General features: G+C 45.2%; 1 protein-coding gene across 1 annotated transcript; it reads left to right on the top strand.

The window, feature by feature from the left end:
- The first annotated feature begins 447 nt into the window (after window positions 1-447).
- Window positions 448-21,473, top strand: LOC146026840 (vitellogenin-A2-like). The gene is made up of 35 exons (XM_083157873.1): window positions 448-579; window positions 772-792; window positions 2,622-2,773; window positions 3,393-3,644; window positions 3,986-4,150; window positions 4,274-4,422; window positions 4,747-4,897; window positions 5,296-5,453; window positions 5,595-5,754; window positions 6,925-7,050; window positions 7,309-7,527; window positions 8,133-8,356; window positions 8,459-8,556; window positions 8,695-8,819; window positions 8,908-9,009; window positions 9,104-9,223; window positions 9,314-9,503; window positions 9,756-9,849; window positions 10,086-10,271; window positions 10,800-10,947; window positions 11,655-11,874; window positions 11,969-12,141; window positions 12,273-12,752; window positions 14,635-14,679; window positions 15,480-15,611; window positions 15,975-16,187; window positions 16,276-16,418; window positions 16,908-17,046; window positions 17,814-17,949; window positions 18,050-18,236; window positions 18,898-18,992; window positions 19,073-19,170; window positions 19,692-19,845; window positions 20,069-20,221; window positions 21,190-21,473. Exons 1-35 carry the CDS (start codon window positions 540-542, stop codon window positions 21,291-21,293), a joined length of 5,352 nt encoding a protein of 1,783 aa, XP_083013999.1. The 5' UTR covers window positions 448-539; the 3' UTR covers window positions 21,294-21,473.
- The last annotated feature ends 1,238 nt before the right edge of the window (window positions 21,474-22,711 follow it).

Raw genomic sequence — 22,711 nt, 5'->3', positions numbered from 1 at the left:
ATTTGTGTGGCCTGGATATTGTGTGGTCTGGATATTTGTGTGGCCTGGATATTTGGACAAAATGGCGGATTGCGCCGACTGCGACCCATAACAACGTGAAATAATGGAGATTAAAATAAGAACCAGGGAATTATTTTGTGAGAGGATTTCAGCTGAATCAGCTGCAGTTTGTTATCAGTGAGATTAGATCTGAGGGATTCTGTCACTGTGACCCCACACAAACAAAGTTACCCTGACCCCTCCAATTATTAATCACTTTTATTCCATGGCAATTAAAATGTATCAATAGCAGATTAAAATATATCTAAAATGAATACCAATAACTATATATATTTTCCAGCTAACCTGAAGACTGTTGAATGTTCTGTTTTATTTCTGAATGTTATATTAATATAAAAGATCCTCGTTGTACAAACAATCCGGAGTATTTGGTAAGACGTTAATGATTAACCAGTGGCAGCAATCTGCAAAGTGATGTGTCCCGGGATATTTGGGTATAAATACCTCAGGCTGTCTGTGTATGGGTATTCACCATCATCATGAGGGGAATCATCCTAGTGCTACTGCTCGCACTAGCGAGTGAGTGTTTACACCCGTCTCATAGATTATATATTAGATATAATACTAGAAATGATACAATGTATTAATACTGCATTTGATAGAATTTGTAATTAGTAATATAAAGTTAGTGTAAAGTGTATACAGTATATCAGACCATTACTCTGTTTTCTGTGCAAACCAATAACACATTTCCCTTTGTCTCTTTCTTAGGTAGCGAAAAATCAGATTACGGTGAGTGCGCCATTTCCAGAAGGCACAATGTGAACAGAGAGGAATAGATCTATGACTGCACCATCTTAATGGACTTAGACCTGTGTGCTAAGTCTTGGAGAGAGATAGAGAGAGATACAGTAAAGTGCCAACCAATCGGCCCGTAAATGTCACTTTTCAACCTCATCCTGTAACATGGCAGTTGTGAGCTGATTGGGTGGTGGTTTATCACTCTCCATGTTATCCCTTTTCAAGCTTAATGCAGATGATTGGCTGCTACTTTATCTCTCTCTAGGCCTAGTACATGGATGGTCTTTCTTTGACTTTGTAACCAGAAAGCTTCTAACAATAAAAAGTAGTTTCCCATGGCAACCAGTCACATTATACATTTCCTTTGTACATGACATCCTAGGATCTGATTGGTTGCTATGGGGAATGCTGTAGAAGTACATCTGGGATTTATGAAGATTTGGCGGAGGCACAATAGGAATGTAGGATGGTTGATTAGGGTTACGGGTGGGATAATTGTGTAACCGGTATTACATTACTTCATATGTGTAATATAAATCTCACAACAACAAAGAAGTACATAACATCCATGGCGGAGATGTAGCCAGTCTCTACAGAGGACAGGTGGAGACACCGGCCAATCAGCTTTCAGCTATCATTTATCTAGTAGTCTAGATGATTGGTTGCTATGGGAGAATTCATCTGTCCTCCTTGTAAGGTCAGATACATCTACCCCAAAGTTCCTGGGGACATAAGAGCCAACTATAACAGGGGGTCCGGTTCGTCCCCCCACCCCAATGTGACTGACATGTCAGGCACAGACACTAATATTCGGGGTGCAGATCTGGGGCCTAAGCCTTGGGGCAACATATTGTTGTCTGAACCAATCTGCGGGACAATGACACGGGCATTTTATAGGACTGTAACCAAGGCAACCAGTGACATCACTGATCACATATATATATATATATATATATATATATATATGGCGTGGTCCGACAAGCGGGGAGGGGGGAGCGGCACTCAAGGGTCTGTGTAGCATGAAGTAATCAGTCCACGAGGTAAACTACCTCGTGGACTGATTACTTCATGCTACACAGACCCTTGAGTGCCGCTCCCCCCTCCCCGCTTGTCGGACCACGCCATATACAGTCGCCGCAAGGCCACAGAGGTGGCACCAGGGCAAACTACTTCTGTAAATTGGAGTGCCGGATCATTGCCGCATTATATATATATATATATATATATATATATATATATATATATATATATACTGGCACCTGGTTATCGCTTACATAAGGGTAGTTGTACCAATCCCTGGAGAGAGATAAACTACCAACCAACCAGGACAGCCTGTAACATGGCAGGTAAGAGCAGGCCGGTAACAAAGGCATTGCACTGAGTTCATCCTGCGAGTGCGTCCTTTTATATATATATAATTTCCAAAGTATAGGCGTCACTCCGGGTCTTGTGAAAGCAATTGAAGTTTATTAAGCTTCTATGTGGTCAACGCCGTTTCGGGAGTTAACCCTTCGTCAGGACCAGAAGACAGTCAAACGTGCACGTTTGACTGTCTTCTGGTCCTGACGAAGGGTTAACACCCGAAACGGCGTTGACCACATAGAAGCTTAATAAACTTCACTTGCTTTCACAAGACCCGGAGTGACGCCTATACTTTGGAAATTATATTGGTGGCTGCACAGCCACAGGGGAAGGCACCCGGCACGCAATATCACCAGCAAGCGGGGAGTGCCGGACATCCACCTATCTATCTATCTATCTATCTATCTATATATATATATATATATATACAGCTAACACTTGCATTGTATTCATTTCAGATCAACTGTTAAATCCCACCAAGACCTATGTGTACAATTATGAGGGAATTGTCGTAAACGGTTTTCCAGACAATGGCTTGTCCAAAGCCGGGCTTAAGATGAACCTTGACGTCGAGATCAGTGGCTTCGCTCAGAGAACTTTTATCCTAAAGGTAATGGATAGGGAGCGAAGAGGGTGAGCAAGGCTGGGGGGGATTGGTTTGAAATCCCGGCGGTCGGAATCCCAGCGGTCAAAATCCTGATGCCGGAATCCCAACCGCCGAAATCCCAACAAGGGGGGGACGTGGATCTCTGCACTCGGCACACTAATTTATTCTCCCTCTATGGGTGTCGTGGACACCCACAGAGGGACAAAGTGCCGGGATTTCGGCCGTCTGGATTCCGGCGTCAGGATTTCTACCGCCAGGATTCCGACCGCCGGGATTTCAAATGCATCCTGGCTGGGGAGTAGGGCTGGTTATTGGAGATGGGAGGGGAACAGGGCTGGGGAGTGGACATGGGGAGCGGGTCTGCAGAGTAGGGCTGGGGAGTGGACATGGGGAGTGGGTCTGCAGAGCAGGGCTGGGGAGTGGACATGGGGAGTGGGTCTGCAGAGCAGGGCTGGGGAGTGGACATGGGGAGCGGGTCTGCAGAGTAGGGCTGGGGAGTGGACATGGGGAGTGGGTCTGCAGAGCAGGGCTGGGGAGTGGACATGGGGAGTGGGTCTGCAGAGCAGGACTGGGGAGATTTCCTATCGATAACCCTTATCTTATCATTGTGTTTCTTCTCTAGGTCCAAAGAGTTGATGTAAAGGAATATCACGGCCAGTGGCCCAGAGATCCTTTCACTCGATCCCCAAAGCTGACCCAAGCCATTGCAGATGAGATTAAAAAGCCCTTTAAGTTTGAATACCACAATGGCCGTGTTGGAGATGTATTCGCTGCAGAGGGTGTCTCAAAGACAGTTGTCAATATCATCAGGGGAATCCTCAATCTGCTGCAAGTCCATGTCCGGAAGACCCAGAATGTTTATGATCTGGAAGAGGTATGTGTTGTCTGTTTCTAACGATGTTCCCACCTGACAAATATGTTGGCTCTATGCCAATTCTGCACCCTTTAACTGTCCCCAACCTCAAAGTGACAGAATATAGGGTCGTATGTGGGCAACTGGCCAAGGAACCCGTGAAATATATAGAGCTTCAATAACCTTGGCTTGATGTTCTTTCTGTATATTATAGAGCATTGGGGTCAATGTAGTGGGGTCCTCCGGGGTAAAGCAAACGTGTCTCAGAGCCCAGCAGGACAAGTCCTAAGTGCTGTGTCCCTCTGAGTCTATCACACAACCCACCATTGCACCCACACCATTACTGCTTTGTCTCCACACAGGAATGTATTTCTGGAAGGTGTATGACAAGATACGTGGTCCAGCAAGATAACCGCAAGTCAAACTCCATCATTCTGATTAAATCCAGGGACCTGTCCAAGTGTGATGACCGTGTAGTTAAGAGGGAAGGAATGACCTTCCTGGAACCCTGCAGAGCATGCCAACAGGTCAGTGTGAAGCAACCTGAAATCCCAGGCCGCCTGGGGCTGCTTGTGCCTGCTGGCCCAGTCTATGTTGGGCAGAATGAAGCTCTGGTTTGCACTGTACTCATCGGTTGCTTTTTCCTTTAGAAATCCAAACACTTGCGTGCAATGCTGACAGCTACCTACAGGATAAGAGACAGATCTCAGGGGCCAATCATTGAAGAAGTCAAGGCCAAAGAAGTCTTCCAGTACTCTCCATTCTTTGAGCTTTATGGAGCCGCTGTAACAGAAGTCAGGTATATACTCAAGCAGCCATCTTATCTCCTGGCGATTACATGGCAATCTCAGTGGGTTATGATCACACGTGAGTCATTGGCATGTGAGCTTTAAAGCTTAGAAACAGGTCTCCTTCAAGTTGTATATGGTGGCTCAGTACATCTTATATTAGATTGAAAATAAATAATAATGTGCTAGAAATTGACATTTATGGACATTTGTCATTACCCACCTTGCATTGCACTTATGATCTGAGGTCATGTTCTCTGCAGTCATTCAGCTCTTCTGCCCCTGTCCCATTGTTCTAAGCTGTAACTCCAAGCTCCACGTCTCTTCTTTTCCAGACAAGTCCTTACATTGAAAGATGTAAAATCCAGCAAGGTCAACGAGCCTCGTGTGCAACTGGAGAACCGTGGAGGAATAAAGTACCGCTTTGGCTCTGAAATCTACCAGATGCCACTTCACTTACTGAAGTCTAAGAACATTGAGTCACAGGTGAGAAAACATCAGCCATATTGTATAAAAAACTGATATCAGGTAAGCCAAGTGGTACCAACAGGAACAGGCCCTGGTAAGCACTCACCAGGGGGCATACGGGGTAGAGACCAAGGGGTAACATTTTCAAGGGTGGCAGTCAGTGGCAGGTGAAGAGTGGCACAGTGCAGATATGCACCCAAGGGCTAGATTTAGTGAAAGGACGAGGGGGCATGTAGTTGTCCTCCAGCATCAGTGGAGTCTCAGTGGAGCTGATGCAGATTCTTGCTTATCTTCCTTGTCATTCTATCTGTATTGGGTGGTTACCACAATGATGAGGGTGGCTATCTCCTGCAGACTAGATATTGAGCCTACAATGTTCCATGGTGTAACATTATCCTGTCCCTCTCCATTGTCAGATCGCAGACACTCTCCACCACTTGGTACAGAACAACCAGCAGGAGGTCCAGGCGGAGGCACCAGCAAAATTCCTTCAACTCGTCCAGCTCCTGAGGAACGCAGACCCCGAGAGCTTCCCTGCCTTAATAAAGCAGTATTCAGACAGACCTCTGTACAGGTAAGTTCCCCAGGCTGGGCGTCATATATTAATGGAGAGACTATGGAGAGATTCCGCAAGCATTGTGGTGGTTTAAAGAGAACAGTGTCTGACGTTTCTGTGTATGCTTCAATATATCAATGTGTCATTAATGTTCTGCAGACAATGGATGACCAAAGCAATCCCTCTCATTGGATCAGAGGAGTCTCTTAAGGCTGTCAAGCACAATATTCCAAACCAGAGCACACAAGAAGCTGCCATGTCTCTTACTATGGCTATGTACTACACCCGCGCCAGCCAGCGAGCACTGCAAAGCGCAGCGGTGAGTCCTCCAATGGGATCTATCTACATTACTGCATAGCAGCCTCTTATCTTCAGTGTATAGTGGTAGTATATAACACAAGTACAGAGTGGTATATAACATAGTGGTATATAAATATCATTATATAGTATATAAAACACCAGTATATAGTGCTACAGTATATAACATAGTGGTATACAGTATAATCATCAGTATATAGCGCTATATAACATAGTGGTATATAAACATCAGTATATAGTGCTATATAACATAGTGGTATATAAAAATTAGTATATAGTGCTATATAACATAGTGGTATATAATCATCAGTATATAGTGCTATATAACATAGTGGTATATAATCATCAGTATATAGTGCCATATAACATAGTGGTATATAAACATCAGTATATAGCGCTATATAACATAGTGGTATATAAACATCAGTATATAGCGCTATATAACATAGTGGTATACAGTATAATCATCAGTATATAGCGCTATATAACATAGTGGTATATAATCATCAGTATATAGCGCTATATAACATAGTGGTATATAAACATCAGTATATAGTGCTATATAACATAGTGGTATATAAACATCAGTATATAGTGCTATATAACATAGTGGTATATAAACATCAGTATATAGTGCTATATAACATAGTGGTATATAAACATCAGTATACAGTATAGCGCTATATAACATAGTGGTATATAAACATCAGTATATAGTGGTATATAACATAGTGGTATATAAACATCAGTATATAGTGCCATATAACATAGTGGTATATAAACATCAGTATATAGTGGTATATAACATAGTGGTATATAAACATCAGTATATAGTGGTATATAACATAGTGGTATATAAACATCAGTATATAGTGGTATATAACATAGTGGTATATAAACATCCGTATATAGTGCTATATAACATAGTGGTATATAAACATCAGTATACAGTATAGCACTATATAACATAGTGGTATATAATCATCAGTATATAGTGCTATATAACATAGTGGTATATAAACATCAGTATATAGTGGTATATAACATAGTGGTATATAAACATCAGTATATAGTGGTATATAACATAGTGGTATATAAACATCAGTGTTACATAACCAAATATTATTTTCAATTCCTTAAATGAAACGTTGTATATTCTTCCCCTCTACAGGATTTGTTGTCAGACACAAGAGTTCAGAATTCTCCGATCCTACGTAAGGCGGCCATGTTATCCTATGGTACAATGGTCAACAAATTCTGTGCAGATTTCGAAGTGTGCCCAGAATCGGCCCTGCAGGTGAGCACAATGTCCTCTCCATGCTGCATTACAATGTAATTTACTATATATTGCCTCTTATTTAGTCTAACCGTGAGGTAATAACCCATAGCAACCAATTAAAAACAAACTTTGATTGATCTAGTGCAAGCTAGATATTGAAAGCACGTCCGACTGGCAGTTTGGGGCTTCTGCGTCCTCTGGGACTGGTATCTCCATTTTTGTCATTGGATGATTTATATTCTACCTATACTGTAAAGACTTTGCTTGGCATTTCAGCCCCTCCATGAATTTGCGGCTGAGGCAGCCAACAAGGCGCGCATCGAGGACACTCTTCTGGCGTTGAAAGCTCTGGGAAATGCCGGACAAGTTGCCAGTATCAAGCGCATCCTGAAGTTCATGCCAGGGTTTTCTTCCAGCGCTTCCCAGCTACCAGTCCGAGTCCAGGTTGATGCCGTGATGGCCCTGAGGAACATTGCCAAAGATGAACCCAAGAGAGTAAGTGCCTCGTTCATCGGAGGGGAAATACCGACACTGGCCCATTATTTACACTAGACCGACACAACAATAACCAATAAGGATTTATGGGGTTGCAACTTCAAAAATGTGTTTTGGTTACCGCAGGGGTGGATCTAGACTTCATTTAGGGTGGTCGGTTTAACAATTAATTCGGAGTCACAGCACAGTAACCGCTGCCCGGGAGTAACAGACAACATAACCAATGTAAGATCTTTGAATTTGGTAAAGAGGCCATACAGGAAATACAAACAGCAGGGGATAGTGATCACAGCCACACAATGCTATGGGGGTGATCGCCCCAATTACCCTCCCCCTACCTTGCTGCGCTCAGGGGTTACCAGCACCATGCACAGAGGAATGCATAATTGGATGCAGATAGGCAAACGCACCCAGGGAGCTGTCTGCCCTGTCTAAGGTCTTTTTTGGGGCTGTCTTCACCATAGTAACATCATACGTCTTTCCTATGATGTCACACAATATTCTTGGCCACACCCATAAAGGACTGTGGATTTTTCCATCTCAGTGAGAACCTTATCATCTATAATGTCTTATTATCATAATTTATTGTTTTTGCTTTTTTTAAGGTCCAAGAAATTCTTCTCAGCGTCTTAATGGACCAAAGCATCCACACCGAAGTCCGAATGATGGCGTCCGCAGTTCTTCTAGAGACCAGACCACCAGCAGCCACAGTGACCACCATGGCGCTTGCCATACAGAAGGAGAGCAAGGTTAACTTGCAGCTGGCCAGCTTCGTGTACTCCTACCTGAAGGCCCTGACACAAACCACAGTACCAGAGTTCCATGAAGTGTAAGTGCCAAACATCTGGCGCCAGCCGTCGTCTGTCCGTCCCCTTTTTTTTATGTTATTTGTATTTTCATTATTTACTTAATACGTTGTTTTTTAATTCAGGAATGCAGCTGCCAACGTCGCCATTAAGATCCTGAGTCCAGTCCTTGACAAACTGAGCATGCGCTACAGCAAAGTGATTCACCTCGACGCGTTCAACTGTAAGTAACGACATTGATAGGTGCAGCTAACGAAAGTGCGGTTACAGATATTCGGCAATTTGCAACAACAGATCATTTCATGTTATGGCTGCTTTCAGCCTATGCAATAGCTACATGCATTTGTATTTGTTTCTACAGACCCCCTGATGGCCGGTGCTACCGCCAATGTTCTCATTATGAACAGTCCCACCACCCTGCTGCCAGTTGCTGTCATCTTTAAAGTTAGAGGCTACATGGCTGGCGCAACCACAGACATCGCTGAGGTAAGGGTGATGCAATGCACGCTGCCATATGTCTTGCATGCACTCACACTAGCCCATATGCATGACTCATTTGCGTGTTTTTTTGCAGTTTGCTCTCCGGGCTGAGGGTCTCCAAGAACTTCTCAGGAAACAAAACATTCCCTTTGCTGAATTCTCAATGAAGAAAAATATTGTCAAGATCGTCAGAGCGGTGGGTGCCTCATATCCCCTCCAAAGTTTGCCTCTGGAGTTTCAGTTTCTTGCCCTTTCAAAGGATTAATGTATCTCACTGGTTTGTTCCATAGCTGGCAGGATTCAAATCCATCCCAACTGAGTCACCTCTGTTCTCTGCCAACGTCAAGATGTTTGGTCAAGAAGTCTACTTCAGCGAGGCAACTAAGGATACCCTACAGAACGTTGTGAAGGTAGGACATGGGCGGTATCTGTCTGGCATGCTTAAAACACGCCAGCCTTGCTCCTTGATTGACTTATTTGCTGCTCTTCCCTGTATGTAGATGGTGACGGAACCCACCGCCCAACACTCAGTCATTAAGAGAGTCGTGAAGAGCGTTCTCGATGGATTTATAGGACAGTGGGCTCAGCCTGTGCTGTTGGCCGAAGTACGCCACATCATCCCTACATCCTTAGGTCTTCCACTGGATCTGAGCATTCACTCCGCCGCTGTTGGCAACGCCGCCTTTAATGGTAAGATATGCTTGTTTCCTTCACTTCCAAAACGTTGGACTTCTCCTATTTCCATTGTTGTAAAGTGGGGAAAAAACATGGTCGCCCGGATTCCTGACTGGTCATTTCATAGGTTTCTCTCTCTCTGTTCATATATTGGAAGTCATTTATTATTACTTTTACTACTGTTCTTTTCTTGTTCTTAATGCTTCTGTTTTTCCCACTTGTTTTCTGTTTCTAAATGATAAACGGATAATGTGTTATACTTTCCAGTTGAGATGAAAGCCAACCCCTCGCCATCAAGTGATCTGAGTATCGCTCAGTTGCTGCAGTCTAGCATCCAGCTTCACGCTGATGTCACTCCCAGGTGAGCAGATAACGTCTATCTATCCTGCCGAGCGCCATTTATGCGCTGTTTGCTCTGTGACACGTACGCAAATTACGCAACTATGTCAGCCAGCGTATTTCCTGATTTATTTTTCCCATTCAGTTTTTATTTTAAAAACCAACATTGAAAGCCCTAAATATATTTTTTGTTTCTCATCAGTAAATCTTGTCCAGGTTTTGCAGTCTAATGGCTGATTTGTTTTTTTGTATTTACAGTATTTCAATGCATACAGTGGCCACTATGGGTATAAATACACGTTTAGTGCAGTCCGGTATTGAATTTCACGCAAAGGTCCAAGCCGTCACCCCTGCAAAGTTCACTGCCAAAATCGATGTTAAGGAGGGAAATGTCAAGTTTGAAAGTGCACCAAGCCAGCAAGAGACTGATCTTATAGTGGCAAGGTAATGTGTGAGCAACGCGTTTCGCAGTTTTACTGGGATATTATACTTCAACCTATATACAGAATGTATCTATTAATGTGCTCTATACTTCTCAAATATATTCTCATTGAATTTTATATTGGGTAGCTAAGAAAGGGATTGATAACAACATGGTAAAATATGCACAACGCATTTCACATTGTTAGTTGGACTTGGTAATACACCATTCAATATCACATTATATGGTGGTATAAGGAATCATCTAGATAAAGATAATCGCTTCTCAAATCCGTTTTGTGCTATTGAGAATATTCGGGTAATTAGAAGGGGATTATCCATAAGGAAATGTGCGCGCAACATATATTTCCTAGTAACGCTATAATACAACAAAGAGTGCGTTGTATGGACTCACAACAACACAGAGAAGAGCCACTAATGTAAACATTGTCTATCTATTGCATTTTCCATTCATTCACGACACACAGCACAACTGTAACAACATTTGCAACTATACAAGACAACAACAATAATATATTATTTGTACAACAGAACTCAAGCATTCGCTGTGTCCAGAAACCTGGAAGAACTGGAAACATCGAAGAAGACGCCAATCGTGCCCAAGGGGGCTGATCAGGACATCCTCAGGAAGAACTTTGAGACATCTGGAAAGGCATCAATGGAGGGAACCAGTATGATGGTAATGGCAGGAGAAGCAAAAATTTGGACTACAAAATATCCACCTCATTCCCTGTACAGCGCTGAAAACCACTTGTGGCGCCTCATAAATAAGATATAATGATAATTACCTGCCAAGCTCTAATCACGGCCTATAAATGGTGGAGCCAGTTAAACATACAAAATTTAGAAACTCAAAGTTTGTGAATCACTTTCTCCTTTCCCTTTTGCCATGGTGCCAATTTTGGAGCTGATGTAGAGGTCTCTGATGAGGAACGCCTCTATTGTAACCCAAATGTTTGTGTCAATATAATAACATCGGTAGTGTTTGCCGATGCGCACAAAATCTTACAGGTCCGGTATTGGACGCAAGGCTGTGTGAATACAGGAGCCTTCCCTATATGCTGGACCACCGCACCAAGTTGGGCTGGGTACTCTGTACCTGACCTACCCGCATCTGGGTACTCTGAAATTATACCAGCACTAATCTTAAGGGTCCCTGATTGGCTGTTGGCAATGTTGAGACAGATCCAATATATCGCCAATAGACAAGGCTTCCCCAATATTTTGCTGAAGAGTTCTTGGGGAGCAAACTACGCATTATAGAAGGCTGCTTATGGGCAAATAGTCCCTGCGCTCAAACCTCTGATCTATCCTTTGCATATACTTCCTTCGTATTGCAATGCCGGTAAGTTCACACTAGAACATATATATACATTTTCCTTTCAGGAAGGATCTTCGGAAATAGTGGCCAAGAAATACGCTTACCCTGGAGAAACAGGACAACATCAGTATTCACCTTCTAAGGTGTTCAACTTCTGCGTCAGGATCTCCAAACTTCCATTCCAAATGTGTATGGGGCACAAAGCCCGCGACGCTGCCGGCCGCAAACACAGCTTCTTGTACAGGATTGTAGGAGAACATGAGGCGAAAGTCACAGTGAAGCCAAGTAAGTGACTCTATTGTTATTTATTTATTTTTAAGAAAAAGCTGCTGAAATTGCTCGAGGTCCCCGGGTGGTGTAACCTCCGCTCTCTTTGCAGTCACAGGACAGAAAGATGCACCTATCGAGAAACTTCAACTGGAAATAACAGCCGGACCCAAGGCTTCCGCGAAAATCATTGCCCTAGCCGACCTGGAGAAAGAAGGAGAGCAGGTGGAGGAATCCGAGATTCATAAGAGGCTGAGGACAATCCTTGGAATCGATGAGCACTTGGTGAGCATTTCGGTGTAACCTGGTGGCATGCGCGGGTGTGGTGCTCTGCCGCTGGGTGGTGTTCTTAGGTGGTGGCGGATAACCCAGGACAGGCTTACAGTCTTTACCTGTGTTTTATTGTGTCATTTTAGGCCAAGAATCAGTCAAGAAGCGCAACCAAGAAGAAGCACGACAAGAACACTGATATTGTTGAGGCTGCAAAGAAAAAGAAGGGCACCAAAAGCAGCAGCAGTAGCAGTAGCAGCAACAGCAGTAGCAGCAGCAGCAGTAGCAGCAGTAGTAGCAGCAGCAGCAGCAGCAGTAGTTCATCGATGTCATCCAGCAGTTCTCAGGCATCTAAGAAACACCAGAAGAAGGAAGGAAGAGCATCATGGGAAAAGCGTCATAGAGACCAAAGCAATGCCGGCCCACAAAACAACCGTAAGAAAAGCAGCAGTAGCTCCAGTAGCAGCAGCTCCAGCAGACGTAGCAAGTCCAGCAGCAGTAGCTCCAGCAGCAGCTCCAGCAGTAGCTCCAGCAGCAGCAGCTCAAGCCAACAACACAAGAAAACATCCCAGCGAGGAAATCAAAACAACAGACGTCAGCTGACCAGCGACCGGGACGATGCAAAGGTATGTGTGTTGGTGAAAAGGTTAGCACCCTTCTTCCTGTGTGGTCAGACAGTTAGTGCCCTTCTGCCTATGCGGTGAGAAAGTTAGTGCCCTTCTGCCTATGTGGTGAAATGGTTAGTGCCCTTCTGCCTATGCGGTGAAATGGTTAGTGCCCTTCTGCCTATGCGGTGAAATGGTTAGTGCCCTTCTGCCTCTGTGGTGAAATGGTTAGTGCCCTTCTGCCTATGCGGTGAGAAAGTTAGTGCCCTTCTGCCTCTGTGGTGAAATGGTTAGTGCCCTTCTGCCTATGCGGTGAAATGGTTAGTGCCCTTCTGCTTATGTGGTGAAATGGTTAGTGCCCTTCTGCCTATGTGGTGAAATGGTTAGTGCCCTTCTGCCTATGTGGTGAAATGGTTAGTGCCCTTCTGCCTATGCGGTGAAATGATTAGTGCCCTTCTGCCTCTGTGTTGAAATGGTTAGTGCCCTTCTGTCTGTGGTGAAATGGTTAGTGCCCTTCTGCCTATGTGGTGAAATGGTTAGTGCCCTTCTGCCTATGCGGTGAAATGGTTAGTGCCCTTCTGCCTCTGTGGTGAAATGGTTAGTGCCCTTCTGCCTATGCGGTTAAAAAGTTAGTGCCCTTCTGCCTATGTGGTGAAATGGTTAGTGCCCTTCTGCCTATGCGGTGAAATGGTAAGTGTCCTTCTGCCTATGTGGTGAAATGGTTAGTGCCCTTCTGCCTATGTGGTGAAATGTTTAGTGCCCTTCTGCCTATGTGGTGAAATGGTTAGTGCCCTTCTGCCTATGCGGTGACATGGTTAGTGCCCTTCTGCCTCTGTGGTGAAATGGTTAGTGCCCTTCTGTCTGTGGTGAAATGGTTAGTGCCCTTCTGCCTATGTGGTGAAATGGTTAGTGCCCTTCTGCCTATGCGGTGAAATGGTTAGTGCCCTTCTGTCTGTGCAGTGAAATGGTTAGTGCCTTCTGCCTCTGTGGTGAAATGGTTAGTGCCCTTCTGCCTATGTGGTGAAATTGTTAGTGCCCTTCTGCCTATGTGGTGAAATGGTTAGTGCCCTTCTGCCTCTGTGATGAAATGGTTAGTGCCCTTCTGCCTATGCAGCAAAATGGTTAGTGCCCTTCTGTCTGTGCAGTGAAATGGTTAGTGCCCTTCTGTCTGTGCAGTGAAATGGTTAGTGCCCTTCTGTCTGTGCAGTGAAATGGGTAGTGCCCTTCTGCCTATGTGGTGAAATGGTTAGTGCCCTTCTGCTAATGTGGTGAAATGGTTAGTGCCCTTCTGTCTGTGTAGTGAAATGGTTAGTGCCCTTCTGTCTGTGCAGTGAAATGGTTAGTGCCCTTCTGCCTAGGTGGTGAAATGGTTAGTGCCCTTCTGTCTGTGCAGTGAAATGGTTAGTGCCCTTCTGTCTGTGCAGTGAAATGGTTAGTGCCCTTCTGTCTGTGCAGTGAAATGGTTAGTGCCCTTCTGTCTGTGCAGTGAAATGGTTAGTGCCCTTCTGTCTGTGCAGTGAAATGGTTAGTGCCCTTCTGTCTGTGCAGTGAAATGGTTAGTGCCCTTCTGTCTGTGCAGTGAAATGGTTAGTGCCCTTCTGCCTATGTGGTGAAATGGTTAGTGCCCTTCTGTCTGTGCAGTGAAATGGTTAGTGCCCTTCTGTCTGTGCAGTGAAATGGTTAGTGCCCTTCTGTCTGTGCAGGCAAAGCCATTGCAATTGTATTTCACTGTGTCTCAAAAACTTCAGCTGCAGTTACCATGCCACACATATAAGGCCAAAATCCTTCACTAAAATAATAAAGTAAAAAATTATATCATTAACATTCAAAACAATATATACGTCTTGTTCTGTGATTGATTACAATGCCTGCTTATAACATCTTTGGATTTTTTTTTTTTAAGTTTGTCGAACTCTACAACCTGCGATTTAAGAGACCTAACAGTCAGGTACGGATTGTTTTAACATACTTTACACTTGTGATAATGTGCGAGTAATTCAAGATTAAATTGAAGTCATAGAAGAAAAATGCTGAGTCCTCCTTTCAAACAACATGTGGGCATTTAAAAATGCAGCCAGTGTACTAGGCACTGAATGGCACGGGGGGGGGGGGGGGGGGGGGGGGGGGCATGTTGCGGGCTTCACTCACCACAGATTTTATTCTCCCTCTATGGTCATGGACCCCCAGAAGGGAGAATAGCCCCTGCCAGTTGGGATCCCCCCTGTCGGAGCACCGGCTGTCGGGATTCCGATGTCAGTATACTGACTGTAGGGATCCCAATTGTTGGGCAGTCATCTGGCACCCACTAAGGGGGTGATAAAGCAAAATCCTTCTTTAATGGACAATACCAGCTGCTTTATTCTTACACTACCCCACTCAAATCTAACTCTGTGCACATTACATCTGCCCCATCTGCAGTGCAGCATGGTTTTGTCCATTATAGAAGGAGTTTCCTTTTACAAACCAACCTGAATCACCCCCTAAAAACATTGCACATACCACATACCGGCCAGCTCTATATTCTTCCACAACAATGTAGGGTTGCGCTAGACCGCCCCCCCCTCATCCATGCACTGAATCAGCCCCATACTGTTCCCCCCTGTAGTTACTCTGCTAGACTAGGAGGGTGTATGCAGGGGCAATGAAACAAGGTTTAGCAGATTTTAGGCATGGTGAACTGTCTTACAGAAAGTGACCTCACCCATAACACTGCAGATACTAGATCACTATCTCTCTCCCCTGTTCCAGCGTGTACGCACAGCTTCAGGCCGAGTGCACTCATCCCAGTCCAGTTCCAGCTCTTCAAGCAGCAGCAGCAGCAGCAGCAGCAGTAGCAGCAGCAGCAGCAGTAGCGCATCTCCTGGAAAACGCCACTCAAGTGTAAGTAAGATGGGGGTGTAACATTGTAGGCCATAATCATGGAGACCAGCCTCGGAATGGTGGAATCTGCTAGGCTTCCTCTGGAGACAGACCCATGGGCCCTGCCCAACCTACGGTTTATCAATCTCACATACAATGGTTAGAGCAGTCAGGACCCCAGATATAACACAATACAAAGTATTAGGGTTGCCTTATTGTAATGGGACAATCGTGGTTTGAGGGGACTTTTTCATCGTTACACAACACTCCATGATTACTGTATAACAGCCCAAACCTTTTATCTATACGTTTATTGAGCTGTTCCAGTAATAGAACATTTCCTTAATATAAACCACATTGTAATGCATCAAATTGTATTTTTAGTCCCGATTCCTTGGAGAAAACAAGTCCCCCTGCTGGGTGATCACCGCACAGGCCGTCAGAGCCGACAGCAGGAAGCAGGGTTACCAGATAATCGTATACACCAGCTATCAGTCATCCAAACCCAAGATGCAGGCCTACGTGGTGGACATTACCGGAGAGAGTCGCTGGAGAGCCTGCTTCAATGCACAGGTTGAAAGCCAGCATGAAGCCCAGGTACTGGCCTAACACCACAAGAAGCTGCCATATTGCACAGGTCGCTGGTCATCTATGTATATATCACCTATATCTCTTTGTGATTCAGGCTAGTCTGAAATGGGGCCAGAACTGCCAGCAGTACAAGATATCTGCCTGGGCCGAGACCGGACGATTGGGTAACCAGCCAGCAATGAGGCTGAAAGTGAACTGGAGAAGTGTCCCATCCAAGCTGAAGAACGTCGCAAGAGCGTAAGACAAGATTCATCTGTATAAAGCATGGCCACCTTGTATTACCATTATAAGATGGGATCGTATTTGGTACTGCGCCATTGCTTGTGTCAGTGACTGCTGGACATGACCACATAGAATCACTGGAGGGTTTTATTTTCCAGGTCTTGTACTCTAAAGTACTAAATCATTTATGAATTATATTATTATAAAACCTCAGGGTTAAATGTATTATTAGAATACCCAAGTGGTATAAACATATATGCAAAATATCCTACAGTGATGTCATCACATATAAGAGCGGTGATGTCACTCCTGTAATATATAACTTAGAGGGAGATTTTAGGCGCAGTTGGCTATTGGCGCACAGCTGTGACATCACCATCGCTGTTGATAGGTAGAATATAAGGTACTATAGGGAGTAGCCATACCCTAGTAAATCTCCTCAGTGATGTACTTACTGCAGAGGCCAAGAGTGATGTATAATGGTCATACATTGTGATATTGCAGGATCGGCTGGTACATTCCCGGAGCTGCCCTCATGTCAGGATTCTCCCAAAGAACAAAGAGAAACCCCTCAAAAGAAGCAAAATTAGTTCTTTCTCTCAGCAACCCCAGGACCATGAACGTTGTCATGAAAATCCCACAGGTAATGGCCCCATTTACACCCAATGTGCTATTATACAGTATTGGCTAAATGAAACAGGCTGGAAGCCTGGCCCCAGGGACCCCCAACAGAAGAGACAATGGCAGAGCCTCCAACCTGCCGCCTGGTGCCAGGGACCCCCAACAGAAGAGACAATGGCAGAGCCTCCAACCTGCCGCCTGGTGCCAGGGACCCCCAACAGAAGAGACAATGGCAGAGCCTCCAACCTGCCGCCTGGTGCCAGGGACCCCCAACAGAAGAGACAATGGCAGAGCCTCCAACCTGCCGCCTGGTACCAGGGACCCCCAACAGAAGAGACAATGGCAGAACCTCCAACCTGCCGCCTGGTGCCAGGGACCCCCAACAGAAGGACAGTGGCAGAACCTCCAACCTGCCGCCTGGTGCCAGGGACCCCCAACAGAAGAGACAATGGCAGAACCTCCAACCTGCCGCCTGGTGCCAGGGACCCCCAACAGAAGAGACAATGGCAGAACCTCCAACCTGCCGCCTGGTGCCAGGGACCCCCAACAGAAGGACAGTGGCGGAGCCCCCAACCTGCTGCCTGGTGCCAGGGACCCCCAACAGAAGAGACAATGGCAGAGACAATGGCAGAGCCTCCAACCTGCCGCCTGGTGCCAGGGACCCCCAACAGAAGAGACAATGGCGGAGCCCCCAACCTGCCGCCTATATGTTTGAGATTTGTTTGTGTTTTTGTTAGCTGACATCTTGTTGTGTTGTGTATAACTGATTGTGTGTTATCCTGATTGCAGGCCACACTGTACTACCAGGGATTCAACCTCCCCGCCGCAGTCACCGCCGCCTGGTACGCACGCCCCGCTGACATTCAGGTCCCTACCTGGAACATCTTTGCTGACTTGCACAACAACATTGCAGACAGACTTGAAGGTTTGATAAATCTCCCCCTAAATGTATTTTATATATATACACAATACAACCCCCCCCCCCCCCCCTCACCTCCCGCCTAATCCCCATCTCTGTATTCCAGGAACTTGCACCATAACCAACAACATGATAAAAACATTCAACAATGTGAAACTGAATTACACCATGCCCGGTAACTGCTACCACATCCTCGCCCAGGACCGCACCGATGAGTTCAAGTTCCTGATTATGGTGAGAAGCTCCCGGGAGAATCCAAGAAACAAAGACCTGAGCATCAAGCTGGGAGACCTGTAAGTATATTATAATCTATATATGTGTTATGTTATTACAGTACGGTGAAATCTATATTATATCACTGCATACATCATTTATTACCGTGTATCATGTTATTAGTATTGTAATCTAGTGAGATATCAGAATTATATTGTATCATATTGTAAGAATATTGATCAATAATGTTAATAAATTAATTGTAAATGTTACATTAAATCCATATTATATTTATTCATTACTCAGTAGTATGGTAAATAATCTGTTAGTTATACTGGCGGCACGAAACATGATAGCTTTATTACGTTACTGTATTTGCTCCGTCTTACGGGTAAATCGGTCGACATGGCAAAAAGGTCGACAGAAGCAATAGGTCCACATGACAAATGGTCAATACATGAAAGGGTCAACTTTAGTTTTTCACAATTTTTTCTATCGTCTTTTTCATGCTTTCCGATCCACGTGGACTAAAATTTGGAGTGGCAATGCGAACCACGCAAGGGTACGCGCTACACGAATTGGTTGCCCATGTCGACAGAACACTTTGAAAAACCCACGTTGACTTTTTCATGTGTGGCCTTATCCAGATTGGCCTATTGCTTGTGTTGATCTTCTATCTATGTTGACCTAGACAATGACCATCCTATGATCCACATTCATTTGCTCGTCCATCTTTTCCAGTGACATTGAGCTGTACATGAAAGCCAATCAGCCCATGGTAAAGATTAATAACATTGAGATTACCAAGGAGGGATTCCCCTACACATCCGCCCATAGTAAGTGGCCACACAACAGTCGCCAGCCTCGCGCCACTGAGATACAATGCGCCACTGACCCACTGTCTAACTCATTTCAGATATTGTTCTGAACCTGGACAAGAATCAGGAGAAGATTGTCCTGTTTGCACCAAAGTTTGGTATCGAGAAGGTGTCTTATGACGGAAAGTCAAGTGAGGTAACCGAACGGCTGTGCGCACATTGCTGGACAACTCAGACCCCTGGGTGGTCAAATCGTATAAAGCTGGTCTATTGGCTGGACCCAGATCCAGTCGGGGACATCAGGCCCCATGCAGTTGGCCATTGACCCATTCATTAGTCATTGGCTAACCATGTTTTCCACCGCTAAGCATAGAAACGCCAATAAATGGTATCAATCTCAGCAGTCGATGGTTTGCAAGATCGCAATAAGATTTGGGGATTTGCTCCCACATAAACCCATCCCACTGGCTGTACAGAATATGCCGCTGGGACTATATATTGGCAACTCCACAAAAATCAACCAATATATAATCGTGTCCTTGGTGTCATCATATGATCTCCGTACCGAGCAGTGTAATACGATTGGCGCAATATATAAATAACCTATAATCATATAAATACTGTGGTCCGCTCAATGGCACAAACACAGCAGAACCAGAAGTGTGCGAGGCGTAGAACCCTCCCGGCGCTGACACTAATGTCTCTCTGCTCCCCCAGGTCCACACCGCTTTATGGATGAGAGGTAAGACCTGCGGTATCTGCGGTGCCCATGATGATGAAAGCGAGTATAGGGCTGCCGATGGATCCCAGGTCAATGATGAAGAAAGCTTCGGCCACTCTTGGATCCTGGCTGAGGATGCCTGCTCAGGGGGTAAGTGAAGAAGCAACAAAGATGGCTGCCGTCTGGTTTAGTGGCGGTTGCTCTGTATTACAGGTGGAGGGAGGGGGTCATGTGATCAGTTTCCTCATGATGTCTCGGCCATAATAAGTGCAGTATTAGAATGCTGCTATGGATACAGCACCTCAGTACAAACATTGCGTCTCCCTAAGATATAAATGTACAGAATAATTTACTATGTGCCTATCTTTTGCAGAATGTAAACTTACGCGGCGCATGATAATGGTAGAAAAACCAGAAAACGAGGAGAGCAAGTGTTACACCATGCACCCAGTCCTGCGCTGCGCCAACGGCTGCACGCCAACATCCATAGTCCCGGTCAATGTCGGCTTCCACTGCGTCTCTACCGGTGAGTCTGCCTCATGTCTGCCCAATAGTGTGTCCTATCATGTGTTACACAGGCCTCAGGGCGCAACCTGATACCGATAGGAATGTGTAAACATCATTTACCGGAGAAAAGCAGGTTCCAGTCAGTCACAGTATGCCATATACAGGTTCCAGTCAGTCACAGTATGCCATATACAGGTTCCGGTCAGTCACACAGTATGCCACATACAGGTTCCGGTCAGTCACACAGTATGCCATATACAGGTTCTGGTCAGTCACAATATTCCATGATATACAGGGTGCAGTCAGTCTCATTATGCCACATACAGGTTCCAGTCAGTCACATTATGCCACATACAGGTTCCAGTCAGTCACATTATGCCATATACAGGTTCCAGTCAGTCTCATTATTCCACATACAGGTTCTGGTCAGTCCCAGTATGCCATATACAGGTTCTGGTCAGTCACAATATTCCATATACAGGGTGCAGTCAGTCTCATTATGCCACATACAGGTTCCAGTCAGTCACACAGTATGCCATATACAGGTTCCAGTCAGTCACATTATGCCATATGCGGGATCCAGTCAGTCACATTATTCCATATACAGGGTCCAGTCAGTCACATTATTCCATATACAAGTTCCAGTCAGTCTCATTATTCCACATACAGGTTCCAGTCAGTCACATTATGCCGTATACAGATTCTGGTCAGGCACAATGTAATGGGTACAGTTTTTTAGGACAATCATGATTACCGGACACACCTTAATTAGAAACGTATGAACTACAGAACCCATGTATAACATCTGGCGCCTATGAGACAATGCATCAGACAGATTTGCTGCAATGTGTCATTGCTCCCCGGTAACCCCAGCCGCCCTCAGCAATCATTACATACACAGTATAACAAGGGGAAATGAGGGAACACCACGCCCCTTCTGCGCGCTCCATGTCGCAGCCAGATAGTAACCATCTTGTTCCCCTACAGAACTGGCAGAGGGACAGATCCTGTCAGACAGACGTGAAGACTTTACAGACAGAATGGACGCACACACCGCCTGCTCATGCGAAACCCTCCAGTGCGCAGCTTAATCCTCCTCGCCATCCTGTTGCCGGAACCTCTTGTTTGTACCTAGAAATGTTAAAGTTTAAAGTAAGACAAGAATGAGCTGCACCGGCAGCCCCAATCACCCCAATCGCATCGCCCACCAAGTGTATAGTTCTTCAATGTAACCCCGAAATTTTCAATAAATATTTGCATCCACAAAATAATCTCTGTTGTTCTTCTAACAAATGTGAGCATTAAATGTATTTATATTTGGTGGCGTGTGTCAGAATGAGCAGCATATGTCTATACCTGTGACAGTAAAGCTGGGTCACACCTGAGCTGAGACAATCTACATCACATCACCAGGCCACACACTAAGCAGGTATCTAACACGGGCGGACAAAGGTAACACATAATACAGGCCACACACTAAGCAGGTATCTAACATGGGCGGACAGAGGTAACACATAATACAGGCCGCACACTAAGCAGGTATCTAACACGGGCGGACAGAGGTAACACATAATACAGGCCGCACACTAAGCAGGTATCTAACATGGGCGGACAAAGGTAACACATAATACAGGCCGCACACTAAGCAGGTATCTAACACGGGCGGACAGAGGTAACACATAATACAGGCCACACACTAAGCAGGTATCTAACATGGGCGGACAGAGGTAACACATAATACAGGCCGCACACTAAGCAGGTATCTAACACGGGCGGACAGAGGTAACACATAATACAGGCCGCACACTAAGCAGGTATCTAACATGGGCGGACAAAGGTAACACATAATACAGGCCGCACACTAAGCAGGTATCTAACACGGGCGGACAGAGGTAACACATAATACAGGCCGCACACTAAGCAGGTATCTAACATGGGCGGACAAAGGTAACACATAATACAGGCCGCACACTAAGCAGGTATCTAACACGGACGGACAAAGGTAACACATAATACAGGCCGCACGCTAAGCAGGTATCTAACACGGGCGGACAGAAGTAACACATAATACAGGCCGCACACTAAGCAGGTATCTAACATGGGCGGACAAAGGTAACACATAATACAGGCCGCACACTAAGCAGGTATCTAACACGGGCGGACAAAGGTAACACATAATACAGGCCGCACACTAAGCAGGTATCTAACATGGGCGGACAAAGGTAACACATAATACAGGCCACACACTAAGCAGGTATCTAACATGGGCGGACAAAGGTAACACATAATACAGGCCACACACTAAGCAGGTATCTAACACGGACGGACAAAGGTAACACATAATACAGGCCGCACACTAAGCAGGTATCTAACACGGGCGGACAAAGGTAACACATAATACAGGCCATACACTAAGCAGGTATCTAACACGGGCGGACAAAGGTAACACATAATACAGGTCGCACACTAAGCAGGTATCTAACATGGGCGGACAGAGGTAACACATAAT

This window comes from Crinia signifera, chromosome 8, assembly GCF_055691185.1.
Source record: "Crinia signifera chromosome 8, ASM5569118v1, whole genome shotgun sequence".
NCBI lineage: Eukaryota > Metazoa > Chordata > Amphibia > Anura > Myobatrachidae > Crinia > Crinia signifera.
The sequence above is the reverse complement of the archived record's forward strand: the minus strand, read 5'-3'. Positions and strand labels throughout refer to the sequence as shown.